This window comes from Calidris pugnax, unplaced genomic scaffold, assembly GCF_001431845.1.
Source record: "Calidris pugnax isolate Ruff unplaced genomic scaffold, ASM143184v1 scaffold81, whole genome shotgun sequence".
Taxonomy (NCBI): Eukaryota; Metazoa; Chordata; class Aves; order Charadriiformes; family Scolopacidae; genus Calidris; species Calidris pugnax.
In genome coordinates, this window is record NW_015090880.1 from 12181756 (window position 1) to 12196705 (window position 14950).

At 47.5% G+C, this 14950-nt stretch overlaps 1 protein-coding gene across 2 annotated transcripts; it reads left to right on the forward strand.

Annotated features, from left to right (window-relative positions):
• The first annotated feature begins 2824 nt into the window (after positions 1-2824).
• Positions 2825-13446, forward strand: KLF15 (Kruppel-like factor 15). Of its 2 annotated transcripts, XM_014946879.1 has the most exons (3): positions 2825-2978; positions 4130-5237; positions 11336-13446. In XM_014946879.1, exons 2-3 carry the CDS (start codon positions 4195-4197, stop codon positions 11502-11504), a joined length of 1212 nt encoding a protein of 403 aa, XP_014802365.1. In that variant the 5' UTR covers positions 2825-2978; positions 4130-4194; the 3' UTR covers positions 11505-13446. The 2 variants fall into 2 exon arrangements, with proteins under 2 accessions (XP_014802365.1, XP_014802364.1); XM_014946878.1 differs by lacking the exon at positions 2825-2978 and having other exon boundaries at positions 3809-5237.
• The last annotated feature ends 1504 nt before the right edge of the window (positions 13447-14950 follow it).

A 14950-nucleotide genomic window follows, 5' to 3' on the forward strand; every position in this document is an offset into this window, starting at 1 on the left:
CGCGACTTGGGGACCCTGCCGAGGGGCAGGGGGGGACAGCTCGGACCCCCAAAGCCTCCTGAAAAGGGATGGAGAGAGAGAAGGAAAACAATAATAATAATAATAATTAAAAAAATCAGCACCCCCAAAGCAGCAACAACAACAAAGCCCACAACAAACAAGGAAATTCTTTGCAGCTGTGGAAACCTGGCTGTTCTTGTGTTGGAGTGGGATTTGTGTCTGTGTCCCCCCCACTCCCCAGCCCGCATCATCCCCCAGGCAGCTGATGGTGCGTGTTATTTCGGGGCACCTCTGGGCAGCCCGGGGTGCAGGAGCCAGCGGATAAAGTCCTTCCTCTTGTGCAAGCCAAAGTTTGGGGGGTAGAGAGGGGGTAGCCTCCAGAATACGAGGCTTTGGGAACGTTTCTGCAGTTTCTCAGATGTGGTGGGTTTGGGGAAAAAGCAATGGGGAGACCCTAAAACCTCCCTTCTTCCTCCCTCCCTATGTCCGGGGAGCAGCGCAGCCACCTTGCAAAAGGGATGAGAGCAAATAGATTTCTTCCTGGCTCTTGGCTTCTATTTTTTTTTTTTTTTTAGGCTTTTCCCCCCATGCACTTTCATTTTAACTTCTTAGAAATGCTGGGCCTGGTTTATGGTTCTGTCCGGGAGCAGGAGTCAGCCTGAACAGATTTAAAATCTTCTAGGGAGCAAGAGAAAAGCCTAAAGAGATTAGTCCTAAACTGGAAAAAGCTGTAGCAGTATGCATAGGAAATGACTGTCGGCGTATCTGAGCCCGAATACTGCTGGGCTATCAGTTGTGCTGGACAGACCGTCCAGAAATGACAGGTTGGGAAATATGTCCCCGTGTTTCAGCAAGGTCCCGGGACTTAACATTTTAATGTTACTCTGAGTCAGAATATGCCTTCTCTGTTTTTTGGTTGGTGGTTTGGTTTTTTTTTTTTAGTGTCGCTGTTTTGTTTTAGCTGGCAATTAGATGGACAGGTTTTAAACACAACATGTTTCTGGCAGAAAGGAGATCATAACAACCCAGGGAACTCTTAAAAGTTGGAGACGGCCGTGCTGCCGTGTGCTGTTGAACAGCTGCTGTATTTCACTCCAGAAGCAGCTGTTTTTCAGGGCTCAGGCACTGAGGTCCCTCTATAGGTGCTTAAATTTCTAGCGTGTTTTGGGGGCTCTTAGAGATGAAAGTGCCTTATGTAAACAGCATCATTAGTTTTCATAGCTTGTGTAGCCCTGCCTTTTTGTGTGTTTTTGTTTTTTAATCTTCTGGTTTTGGCTGTGTCTTCAGGCAAAGTAGGGATGAAAGCCTTTTGGTTGTTAGTCTGGCCTTTAGGATAAAATATAGCCCGGGCCCGATCCTGCATTCCAGGCATTCCCCAAAATCCACTTGGCTGCTCTGCAAGTTTTGAGAGTGCACAGAAAGCAGATCTGGCCCGTAATGTCCCTGGATCTGTTTGCCTCTGACAGTCTCCTCTCTTCTTAAAATTACTCTGGTTACACCGAGTGACATTGCTCCTTGTCAAAAGAGATGGGGAAATAACTGTGCTGGCTGTTTTCTGCTGAGGGACGTCACTCACAGCAGTTGCTAGGAGTTTGTTGGATTTTTCTCCCCCTCCTTTCAGCCCTTATTCAAATTAGGGTATAGTTCTATTCCCAGTGGATTATATGGATATTTTGATATGTGGCCCTCTCGTTCTCGCAGCCATTTAAAGAACACTTAAAGTTTTTGGTTTTGTTTTTGGTTTGTTTTTTTTTTTTTTAAAAAAAAAAAGAACCTTACCAACGGCTTTTGGTGCAGGCTCTTTCCCCGCACACACAGAGCACGCCAGCTTTTCTTAGAAAAAAACCACGTTGCAGTCCAGATTTCACTCATAGCACCATTCTTCAGAAGTTCAAGCTGGAACAATGCAGACATAGAGGGGAAGATCAGAAATGATCTGAGGGCAAGTTTTCCTTTCTGCCCCACGCTTCACAGGGCAGTCACCAGGTTTTGGTGCAAGATAGAAGCAAGGTGCTTGGGTGAATTCTTACTGGAAGCCAGTACAAACTTCTCAGAAGCAGATTGAGTTTTCTGCTTCAAAACTGGGAATAGCTCAGCTCTGGGACTTCTGCTGGAGGAACTTTCCCTCAGCAGAGATTTAAAAAAAAAAACCAACAAAAAACTCCTGTGTGTTAGAAATAGTTCATCACTTCTGACTCTTCACTTTTACTATAAGAAATGATTATAGGCTAAGGTCACAAAACAGAGCCACTAACCTCTGTTTGAACTTCCTCGTGTTCAGCACATGTGGGTATTTCATTATCGGTTCAGAGGCATAGCTGACTGACAGGCCATGCATACCAGGAAAATGTGCAATCTTGCTTTTAAGTCTTTCTTTCAACCTGTCCCTGCTTCCTCCATGTGCGTATGAAGGAGGAAGCTGTATCTTTAAGAAATATGGTTTTTCCTCCTTCTGTTTCCTGTGCAATATTAATAGTCGCTGCCAACGGGATGGAGCTGTTTGAGGGTGTTGTGTAAAATATCTCTGCGTTCGCTGCAGCACTGAGTACACAGACGCCTTTCTCCGGAGAAGGCAGAGACAGGGCAAATTTTGGAGATCAGGCAGCAAGGATGCTCTGCAATAGCTGTAACAGCCATCCCCTTCCCTGCACAAAACTGGGAGCTATTGACTATTCATGGCAAAGCGTCCAAAGCGCAGCGGCAGAGCCTGTGGAAAATGACAGCGTGTAACAAGATTGACTGGCATTTCCTTCGCGCTGGGTCACATGCCTCCTAATTCACACACTCACAAAACCTCATAGGCTGATCAAATGACTTCTATCTCTGCAGTCCACATACCTTCCACAGAAAGAGTTGTTTTATTATGCACATACACAGCTCTGTTTTCAATCAGTCACCTTGAGCGAATGACTGAGGGCCAGTGTTCGCTCCCTCCGGAGGTCTCTGCGTTTGCTCTCTAAGAGGCATAGTCTCCATCCGTAAGCAATTTATTTTTTTTTCCTCTGGGGGAGGGGGAAAAAAAAAAAAGAAGAAAACAAATAGACAGATGTCCCCCCCTGCCTTCCCTTCCCCAGAAACCTTTCTAGGAAGTGTGCTTGGCTTAACTTGGAAAGCGTGGGACGGTCACTGCTGTCAGCAAGCGTTACGGTGGTCTGTGCTAGGAAGGATGGATTTTTGCCTTTGTGCCTCCGTGGGGCTGCAGTGGGATTATGGCACATGTGAGCAGGGGCTTGTGGATGCTGCCCGCTCGCTGCCTCGACACGGGAGGACACGGGGAGCACGGCTGCCCGCTGTGGGTCCCGGCAGATGGAGATGGTGGGGGTCCGTACGAGCCCTCCCAGTTTAGCAACTGGGGGGGAGGGGGGGGTTCACATCAGCTCAACCTCCGTACCCAGAGAGAGGGGAGTATGGAGCGAGGAGGTGAAACCAGCCACCAGCTGGCTTGCCAGGACATGGTAATTAGCTCAGCGCAGTGCCAGCCTTATTAAGGGCAGTGCAGGTGATGATGACGTTGGCACACTGATTCATTACATCTGGAGGGGGAAAATCCGCCTAGTAAATGCTGAAGCACAGTAAATATTTTTGGCTCCTGACAGATTGATCCTTGCATTATGCTGATTAGCCTATATTTGTGGAACCGAGGAAGTTAAAAATAAGGTTGGTGGAAAGCTACAAGATAAGGAAAGGATTTGCATTTTATGGCCACCAGCAATAAACTTCTTTTTTTATTTGGCTTTTTTTGGGTGGTAAAAATTTCAATACTTTATTTTTTTCCTCCCCATTCCCTTCTTTGGCTCTAGGTTTCACGGTTAGGTGAAAGCCCGTAATTTATTTTCTCTTGTCAGTAATATTCTGGAAGGGGGCTGTAAATCTAGAGCACACACAGTTGGGAAATGATTTCTGAAAGAATTCTTTTGCAAATACGTGGTGCAATCCTGCAAAATGCTCCGGCCCTGACAGTCCTTAGGGGGTGGTACAGACCTATCAAAGCGTGTAGCAGCATGTGTGCTCAGTGAGACTGGATGCTTTGGACTTTCCTGCGAGCTGGAGGGCTTTATGAGCTTTAGTTCATGGAGATAAATGATTAAACCGACTTCTAACTGTTGCTGTTTTGTTTTCCTACACTCAGGCTCTCACCTGAACTTTCACCGCCTGGTATATGCTGTTGGGATATCCATAACAGATCGCCCAGGAATGGTGGATCACTTGGTGCCTACTGATGAATCCTTTTCATCTACAAGATCTTCTCTTGGATACTTTGGGGACATGACAGCAGGGGTGAGGTCCTACCAAATGCTGCCCTCTCCCCTCTCAGAAGATGACAGCGACTCGTCCAGCTTTTGTTCTTGTTCCAGCCCTGACTCCCAGGTTCTCAGCTCCAGCTATGGAAGCACGTCCAGTGCGGAAAGTCAGGACAGTATCTTAGACTACTTATTGTCCCAGGCATCTTTGGGGAACACTGCTGCATCATGGTGGGACAAAAGGAGACTTCAGCCGATAGTGAAAGAGGAGTACTTTAGATTGCCTGAATTTGCTGTGGATATGGAAGACTCAGGACCATTTCAGCCCACGCTTGAGGAAATTGAGGAATTTCTGGAGGAGAACATGCAGTTGGAGCTCAAAGAAAGACCTAAAAGTGAGACCAAGGACTTGAGAGCTTGCAGTCAAGTTTCTGTTGCTTCACTACAGCAAAAAGACCATATGTTGCCCAGCGCTAGTTTAAAAGAGAGTAAAAATGAACAGTTGAGCAGCTCAACGGAAGGTGGCCAAGCTTCAAATGGAGGAATGTCCCTGGAGAATGGGATACCGGTTATGCTCCAAATTCAGCCTGTACAGATCAAACAGGAGTCCAACACGAGCCCCAGTTCCCAGGGACCAGCACAAGAGAACATTAAAATTGCACAGCTCTTAGTCAACATCCAAGGACAGACATTTGCCCTTGTGCCTCAGATAGTTCAGTCATCCAATTTGAACTTGTCCTCTAAATTTGTCCGCATTGCTCCCGTCCCCATCGCCGCCAAGCCAATTGGGCCAGGAGGCATGATGCAGGGTCAGACGGGAATCATCATGGGTCAGAAATTTCAAAAGAACCCTGCAGCAGAACTCATTAAAATGCACAAGTGTTCTTTTCCTGGTTGTACCAAGATGTACACGAAAAGCAGCCATTTGAAAGCCCACCTGAGGAGGCATACAGGAGAAAAGCCTTTTGCGTGCACGTGGCCGGGTTGCGGATGGAGGTTAGTATTGGGGGGCAGCGTTGTCAAATCCCCCTTCCACTTCTTGCTCGCTTGACCTCACTTGCCGAGCAAGTAGGTTTGCACTCTGATTTATAAACTGTTTCTGTTCCCAAAACTTGCTCGGTTGGTTTGAGAATTAAGACCCTTTTCTTCCTGTTAGGTAATCCAGGGGCTTTGATAAATTAAATAGTAGAGCATCACCTGCCGGCATCAGCTGTTTAAGTGTCTTAAAAAAATAAAAGTAGTCCATCATAATTTGTGTTTCGTTCCAAGAGGGTCAGATTAAGCTTGTTACCACGGGCAATACCTTGTGTTCCCTTCGGTCTGGTTGCAACAGACCAGCTGCAGCAGATGCTCGGCTGGTACCAGCTGGGGGCTGTCAGTGAACTGGGTGGTTTAGGGCAGAATCACTGTGCGTGGCTCCAAGTGCACAGGGCTGGATGTCGTCACTGAAGGGCTGTGGTAAGCAAAAGTGGTTAAGAAAAGCAGTATTCTGTGCAGTTTTGTAGAAAATGCACTCCATCCCACTCCTTTTGGAAATGCTGGCAGTGACGCTCTGGCATGCGTTGGGTTTTATTCTCTGCATTGATTCAGAAAAATGCGTGGGTGCCACTCGAAGTTGCAAAAAGCTGTCAGATGTAACACCATCCCCAGAAGGCTGAGGTGGAGTTAAGCATTGCTTGAATGGAAGATTGCAGGTTTGATTGAGCAAAACGTTACACAGAGGGTATCGCTTGATTTTTCTTTTTTCTCTTTTTTTTTTTTTGTTATTTTTTTAAAGCTAGATGAAAAATTGAAATGTTGTTAAAAAAAAATCAACTTTTTATTTTAAGGAAACTGACAGAAGCCTTCCTCTGTCTTTCCAATTAGCTGTATTACTAGCCTGCCTGCTGGCAAGTGTTAATATACAGCACCACAAAATATGATAGGAGGAAACAAAATCTTAACTCCCTTGTATTAAATTAAACCAGATTTCTTTCAAAGAATATCCTGCAGAGCTTCAGTGAGCAATGTCTAATGAGGGAATGGGTTGTGACCATGAGGAACAGACGAGGTAAAAAGTAACAGGAGAGGGTTGTGTAAAAATGCAAATATGTGAGACACGCAGCAGTTAGAGATGGCTGGATTGGTTTGAGGGAAAAGGTCAGAATGGGGCTGAATCCTCTGCTCCCCAACTGGACCAGTTTGAAATTTGCCTCTCGGCGGGATGGAGGAGATCAATGCAATTTGGTGATTTTCTTTCCTGTTTCAGTTTATGGTGGCTCTACAAACTGGTGGTGATTTTTCTTTCCTTTTGTGCTGGTGGCACTTCTCAGTGGCTTGCTGCTCAGGATGCACGAAAATTAAAGCCATATTGTTTAGCTGACTGGTCCCATAAGCCGCAGGCTGGTTTGCTCCTGACCAGCAGCAGAGGCACTCACTCCTTCTCATTTGGTTGCCAGAGTACATGTGCGCAGGGAGCAGATGTGCCTCCTGCCTGTGAACGTGCCTGTGGGTGTCGTGTTGGCTTTCCTTGCGCTGGGATGGGAGCGAAGCTCTCATTTTTTTGACAAATGCATGTGGCAGGTGAGGGTTTGTCTGATCCACGCTGAGATTTATACCACTGTTCCCTGTGACTTGTGTGGCTCAAGATCAGGAGCCTGAAGTGTTGCCTGTGGGTGACCTTCTCCTGCCTGTCTTATTACAGAGCTGGTGTTTCCCAGGGTGCAAAACCATAGGGGACATTTAGAAAAAATATTAAGTGGTAAGGGATGGAGATTGAATTTACACCGGGAGCTGTAAATGCCTTCTTCCAGTGTTACAGAGGATGGTGTGGATCAAAAGCAGGATGCAGGTGTAAGGTGGGCCAAGAGAAGGGCAAGTCCCGCAACCGGGAGCACCCTGAACTTTCACTCTCAGCCAGCCACAACTTTTTAAAGGTGAGGAGCCCAGCAGGGGTGAGAAATTGATCACCTTAGCTATGAGGAATGTGTGTCCTGTCCACAAACAGCTGCTGGAAGGGCTTTTCAAACTCCCTGTTGCTGGTTGTCTTGTTGCATTTCACAGCTCACGCTGGTACCCCAGTCCCCAACACCCCAAAACTTTGGCAGGGCTCTGCTCCGAGGGGGAAAGTTTGTAGCCAGCAGGAGAGGCAGCGCTTGAGGAGCTGCTCCCTGCACTCCCAGCAATCCTTAGCACCATCCGGAGATCCCTGCACATCCCCTGCGCGCTGCTCCCACATCAAAGGCCAGACCCAATTGAGCACGGAATTACTCAGTCCCCTTTCATCAATAAAGCATGTTTACCTTTTCCAGAAGCTCAGCGAGAGCTGTGATCTCACATGACTTAAGTCAAACGCATCTGGACTCTCTGTTTGCTCCCGGTTTTATATTATCTCAAATTTAAGCGCTAAAATACTGCTGGGCTCTGCTTTCCCCCTCCTTTGCCTGCATTCTTGTGCTTGCGTATTTATTTTTTCACCAAAGACACTTAAGATCTGACCTCACCGAAGATAGTAATTTCAAAAACAAAACAAAGTGTTGCCTAGCACAAAGTGGCTGAGCGGTAGGGGGGTTCAAGCTTTCCCAGCTCCCTGGGTAGTCCTGCTATGGATAAGTTTCATGCACCAAGGTAGGGGTGCACACACAGCAGACCCCTGGGACAGGCTGGGGAGCCCCAGGCACCTCCCTGGAGGAGGCTGAACCTTGCTTGTGCTCTTCCTTGGCACAGGGCGAGAGCTGTTTTTCGGCAGGCAGCAGAGAGGCCTTCATAAGCGGCCGGTGACCCGTTGCGTCCAGTAGCCCGCTGTACCGGTCGGCGCGCTGGTCCGTGTCCTACCAGCCTGTACCTTTGGCACAGGGCAGCCTCTGGTTAGCCCTGCTCCTGTGACAGCCCCACCAAAAAGCAGGGCGGGCTGGTCCCCAGCAGCCGTGGAGCAGGAGAAGCTCTGGCTTTCCCCTGCCCTGTGCAGCAGCGTACAAAGCTGCGGGTGTTGTAGGGCCTGGGGGATTAGGCAATGGCGTTCAAATGCCCTGCCACAGCGCTGGGCTGGAGGCACTTCCCTGCAGCTGGCTCTGCAGGTGACACCTGGTGTGGTGGGGAGGGTTTAAAGGCTTGTGGTGCATGGGACAGGGGGGGAGCGTGGGGAGGACCACACGTGGGATGCGTCAGGGCGGGCATCCCGCAATCACCTGTTTCGCCGGTGCTGTGTGAAGGAGTTTGCAGGTTTGCTGGAGGAGCGCTGGTTCACTGTAGCTGTGCTTTGGAGATGGGCAAGATGAGTCCAAAGCCTGCCCTCCACAGCAGAGGAGAGGTACAGCCTGGGTCAGTCTCAGTGGCTGGTGGCCATGGTAGGGACCATGGAGTAGTAGGCTGAAACTATTGACCTTTTTTGCCCATTGAGCCACATAGCGATGTCCTCGTTTGGCCAGGAGGCACAGGACACATCCTACACATCGAGGGAGCTCTAGGATTTGTCTCCAAGTGAGATGTAGTTACAGTTCCTTTCGGGTCCTACTAGACAGAGTGATGAAGGATACTCTTCTAGTTGCTGTGAGATTAACCATATCCCTTCTCCTTTCTTTTGAAGGAGGAATCTTTCTGGAAATGGCAGTGACTTGGGATAGTGAGGTGTTCCTCGGGGGTCCCTTGTGTTTGCTTGAATTTGGCATTCCACTGGGGATTATTTGCAGTTTTCTTGGGGTGATCTTAGTGCCAGAACGTGCTGCAAATATCATTTCACTGCAGAGCCAGGCCACCAGATCCTCCCGGCTTCCTTGTCCTAACCTTTGCGTTGTTTTTTTGTAAACACACCGACAGCTCGAGGTTTATTTCTGTGGGCTCTGTAAGCTGATCTTCCTGTGACTGCTGGGGAACAGTGTTGCAACATTCCCGCCTCTTCAGCTAAGGACATCGTTATGAGGCAGGGTGTATTTTTGTCGGATGAACTCACCCGAGTTCCCGGGGTATGAGAGGAGCTGCTCATTTCTGATATGCACCTCTTTCTCCCTCACCATCCATGCAATCTCCACTGAAATGCACTCGCGGAGCTCTTAAGAGTGCAGGATTAGCCATGTGCATGCTGCACTTCTGTTGCAGATGGTGACCTTAATGGCCAAGGACATGGGACAAGGCAACCCAGCCACATCTGCTTTTACTCCTTCTCTGAGTGATAAGCCTGTATGTAAGAGGACAGCTCTTTGCAAAGGTGCTTTTCCTTCTCTGCTCCCTCTTTTCCCTGGTTGCCACCACTGGCAACAGGTCCATTCCTTGTCTGGCGCTGTGTCCCACTGAGGCAGTCTGCACAGACAGTATCCTGCCTTCTCCAGAATGGTGCTTAGTCCCACTCATCTGTAACAATACAAGAACATCCCTCCAGGGACGTCGCACTGGGACTAGCTCACTGCTAAGGACTTGGGAGAAATCCCTGGCTCTGCTGCTCCCTGGTCTGGACTGTGGTTTTGGGAAGCCATGACTGGAGGGACCCGTGTTGCTAGAGAAAGCAGATATGTAGATACTAGGGACAAAGAGAAAGCCCTGTCACAGCCTTAATGAAGGAGATGTGTCCCAGGCAAGGAACAGGTTGATGGCTCCATTAAGACATCTGCCTGTTGTTCTTAATGGTGAATTTGACTCTTTGACCATGAGGATACAAAAGCAAGGCAGGAAAGCAAGAGAATGGATGAAGGAGCATCCATTAGAAATGCTCCTGGAAGACGTGTCCACAACGTACCTTACCCATGGCGAGTATCTGCATCTGCTTTGCGATGGCTGCAGAACGCTCTCTGGGTAGCATCGCTGAAGGGCTGCAGAACTGTGGAAACCATTCCCAGCTTTCCCAATGCCTGCACCCTGTTCCTCAACTGATGATGGGAGATCAGAGCTAATTAAAACCTTTTTGTGGAAACTTATTTTTCTTGCATGAAGGACTTACTCGTAGGAGCCCAGCGGTCCTATTTTCCCCCTTTCATAAAAATAGTGTATTCACTGTGTTGGTGATGTGATATTTTGCTCCAGAAGGACGCATTTTTCTACATGTTCTTTCCCCCATTTATCCAGCTAATGCCCATGACTTCATTTATTTATTGTAAATAAACAGCTGATACCGTTTCTTGCAGGCTCTCTTTCTGTGCCGCTCTTTGTTACTGCTCTGGCAACAAAACACTTAATTGCCCTTTGTCAGGCAGCAAATTTTTTGTACCCATCTGGATGGGGCTGTTTTAGTGTGGCATTATTAATTAACCCTGTGGCTCCCAGTCAGGTCCAAGCTGGAAATAGAGCCAGCCCCACTGTTAAGACCAAAGGATTAGCTGATTTGGGTTCGGTAAAGCCTGTGGGATTCACGGTGGCTGTTTGGGGATTTTTCTGTGGAGATGGAAGGTGGGAAATATCTAAAATTGAAATGACCCTGGGAGACAACTTTGGTAATTAAAGGCTCAATCTTGATTTCAGTTTACCCATGAAGTAACTATGCTAATGGCCATTGGGGCCCACCTGGTTGTCAGCTGTTGTAATGTTGAGCATCTTTGGTACTGAGATGTTAATGACTCTTTATTTAGCCTGTGGGAGCACCTACAAAAGCCAATTTTTCAGGTGGGTCTGATAAGCCATGTAGCTCCTTGGTGGGTCTGTCTGTCTGTTATTTGGGGCCCTCCTCAAACTAGGTGCAATTACTGGATGTCTGTCGTACTCGTGCCAGCGGGAGCATGGGCCAGACCTTACTTGTGGGATGCTGGTTGGTATCTGTGCTTGAGAATGCAATCTGTGCTTGGATTTGCAGGAGGGAGGTTGTGGGACAGGCTTTGACGGGGATTGGTAGAAGGATCAAGCAGTTGAGCTGTACCCATGTTACTGGGTTTAGGGCAAGGTTGGTACAAACGTTGCCTCCATACATTGCTCTGAGCCCAGAGTTGGTGTGGGAGGAGGTTGATAATTGTGTGTTTGTATTGCCGCTGCTGACTGCTGGTTAGGACCAGATTGAGCCTGTTGTGTGTCCCTGTCATATTGTACATTTGGGTTTTGCCACAAGAAGAGTCTCCCAGTGGCCCGAGGGGATGGTTTTTTTCCATTGTGAGAGTGTAAGAACCCGTTTACCTGAAAAGGCATCTCTTCTCTTGCAGGTTCTCCAGGTCAGATGAGCTGTCCCGGCACAGGCGCTCCCACTCGGGGGTGAAACCCTATCAGTGTCCTGTCTGTGAGAAGAAGTTTGCTCGAAGTGACCACTTGTCCAAACATGTCAAGGTGCATCGGTTCCCACGAAGCAACCGCTCCGTCCGCTCCGTGAACTGATTGTTCCCGCTTTCCCCTTCCCGCCCAGCCATCCTACAACAGCCGATGACAGCACTTTGCTCACTATATTTCTAGTGATAATTTATTTGTCTCCACAGAACAGTCAATGCTGTTACTTGATACCACCATGTTTGAGTGTCCCATGTCCTTTGAAGATGATTTGAGAATGAAGTTCTTTTTGGGTCAAGGGAGGGGGGTGCTTCTTCCTTTTTTTTTTTTTTTTAAAGGATGTTATTTTCCTTTCCTTCTATCTTTCCCTCCTTTGCTGCTGCTTCTTTTGGAAATTACAGTGTTTTATTTTTAGCTGTTTTCTGCTGCACAGGAAAATGTAAGAGTTGCTTGCTGCTAGTTAATTATAGCCCTGGCATTCCTAAGAGCTTTGCTCATGTACAGGCCATTCATTGTGAGTTTTTATTAAGCTGCTCTATTTGTCCAGTTTGGAAACAGCAAATTCTTTTTGAAATGAAAACAACTCCTTTGTTTTTGGGTCGCCTGAGCCAAGGATTTGTAGGGGCTGGCCATAGGAGGAGGAACAGTGGGAGCTGGGGACAGGGGGAGGCAAGGCATGGAGAGCGCTGGAATGCGCCTCTCTGCCTCTCTGACTTCTCTGGCTCACATTCACCTTTTCCTTGGCTAGGTCTATATATAAATATTTATGTATATATATTCATACATACATACATATATATATATATATATATATTTAAGCAAAGGCATATCCCAAACAAACCCGGAAGCTCAGGCTGGATGAAATGGCTTGGAGTGGGGCCTTTTGGTGTGGCTGAGCGCGTACGGTGTGCATGCTTCTCCTGTCCTGTGCTGCCGTGGGGGTGGAAGGATGCCCATGCCTCGAAGGAAACGCTGCTTTCCTTTGAGTTTGGTTCTCAGCACCCACTGTCTTTAGCAGAAGAGCTGTTGTCTAGTGTCTAAAGCAGCAGGAAGCCATTTGTGGAATGGCTGAGCTCTGTTCCTGTCTCTGCTCCTGTCCTCTTGTGTGAGCTCGGGGGAGAAACCAGAGCTTGAGGGAGAAACCAGAGCGCCAGCCCTGGAGGTGCCCAGTGGTGAGCACCACTCGGGATGCTCAGGATGCTTGGGAGCACCAGGCATCCCGACCATCCACTGCAAGTCAACACCTCACTGGTTGGAGCTGAGTCTCCACTTGTCTGCTGGTGGCAGGGTCTTGTAGGATGTACCTGTACCCAGGGGAGGGTGGGAGGCATCAAGGCCAGGTGGGACAGCACCGTGAGATCATCTGTCCAAGGGCGATCTCCAGTGCTAATCCTCTCCTGACCCACAGCCATGTCAGAGCTCCATGCAGCTAGGGTGGGCGAATGGGTGAGAACAGCAGCCAAAAGAAACAAATTTGTACGGTGGCGAAGAAGGGAATTTAAACAAATAATCAGATGGTAGCAGGCAAGTGATTTTGTTTGTGTTTCTTCTTCTTGTTTTGTTTTTTTTTTTGAACTCTGGCGATTGTAAGAAGCTTTAGAAGAAAATAGAATTCAGTAATTAGGAATGATTTTATAATGGATGTTGCATTTCCTTTCCATTTGCAGGCGGCATCTGTTTGTCTCTTTGTTGGCAAAATGGGAAATAGGAAACTGCGATAGGAAACTGCGCTAGGCAGAGCAGGGCCCCGCGCTGTGCAAGAACAGCAGGTCTAGCTAAAGCGAATGCATTCCTTTTGTCCTCTAGAAATTAATATAAATGAACTATCATCTATTGACTGGTTTATATCACATCCTATGAATGTATGTAAATAAAACTGTACATAGATGCATATCTATATAAAATATCTTTTAATAACGTATCAAAATTTGTGTAAATTGGAAACAAAAAACCTATAAAGCCAGTGTACATAAGTTACAATTCTGTATATTTTCTTTTGTTCTTCATAAAAATATATTTACTTTGACAATAAAATGAAAATGGAAATTTTAAATCCCTTCTTGAAACTATTATTCATTAATTTCCTTTGTAGCCAGCTCTGTAATCAGGACATTAGTGCTTGAAATTTTGATTCACCTGGACATAGCTTTTCAAGTGCTGGGTACCAGGGAGGTGATGGAACAGATCTGAAGTTTTTCTCATCTCAGAAAGTTCTTGGGAGGCACGAGATGTTTCAGCTCTCCCTTTGCCAGAGCCCTCACACCTCACTTGGCAGCCACACTGGGACCCGAATGCCTTCTGTGGTTTCCGACCGCTGTGGAACAGGTCTGAAGCTGTAGCAAAACTGTGGTTAATACATTAGAGCAATCAGATTTTAAGGAAATTCAAGCTCTAGTAGTTTGTGTGAAGGAAGAAGGGCTTCAGAGGCTGCTTGAGACTGTGACGGTGACTCACTGTGTGACGGAGGACAAAAAGGACTCAATTGCCATGTGCCGCAGTTCCCTTTCTTGTAAAATGGGGATAATAATGCATCATGGTGATACTATGGGACTTAATTTACATTTGTGTGATCCTTGGATGGAAGGAGCAAGCAATAGGACCAGTAGTCACAGGATTAGGTTGTGAAAGAGTCTCAGCACGGTGGAGGTCTTGGTGCCAAGGCGCTTCAGTTGGCTCTTCTGTAAATCCCATGTCTGAAAGAGTGATGTGAAGGATCTGTGGTACAAAGCATGCCTCAGGCCTGAGGAGAAGACGCCCTGTCCTGCAACAACCATTGCATCCCATTCGTAAGAACAGGGGCACGAACATGATGCTCTTGTGATCTGCAAGCCAGGACACCTCTTGCACTGCGCTTTTGGTTGCTGGGCCTCCACTGGAAGAAGAAACCAGCAACATTACTAAGTGGTTAAATCACTTCTGAGTCTCCATGGGAGCAATGGTGCAGTGGGTCCAGATCTTCTCCCGGCAAGAATCACTCTGAGACTAATGGGCACTTAGCGATTAAAGTCCCTCCCTGATGAACAGCCACCAGAAACGCCAGCTGATGAGCCGGGGATCTCCAGACCCCTGATTATTTTTCCTAGAGAACCCCTGTCAGTCCGACAAGAGGACCGAGGGATATGGCAGAGTAAGTTTTGGTTGCTCCAGGCTGTTGTTACCTTCTGAGACGTAGCCTGAAGACCAGAGTCCTAATGACAGCTGTTTTAAGAGTGATAGTCGTGTACGTGCTTTAATTAGCAAGCCTGCACCAAGAGGATCTCCGATTCCCTTCTGTTCTCACCCTATTGACATCATGCATTAAACCAGCTGCTTTACTTTAACCAGCATCTCAGTCTCCTCCCCATCTCGTCTGGAGTTCTGATATTGCTGTAACATTGGGCAATTCACCCTGCAAGACACTCGGGGCAGAAGTTGTTATTTTTCTGCAAGAGGCGATACTTAAAGCTGAAGTGCAGTAATGCAAAATGCCTGCTGTTGGAGCACAGCAGTGCAGAAATCTAACATCTAAGCTATGTTTTGACCTGGAATATTTTCCATGAAATTCCACTTACTCTCTT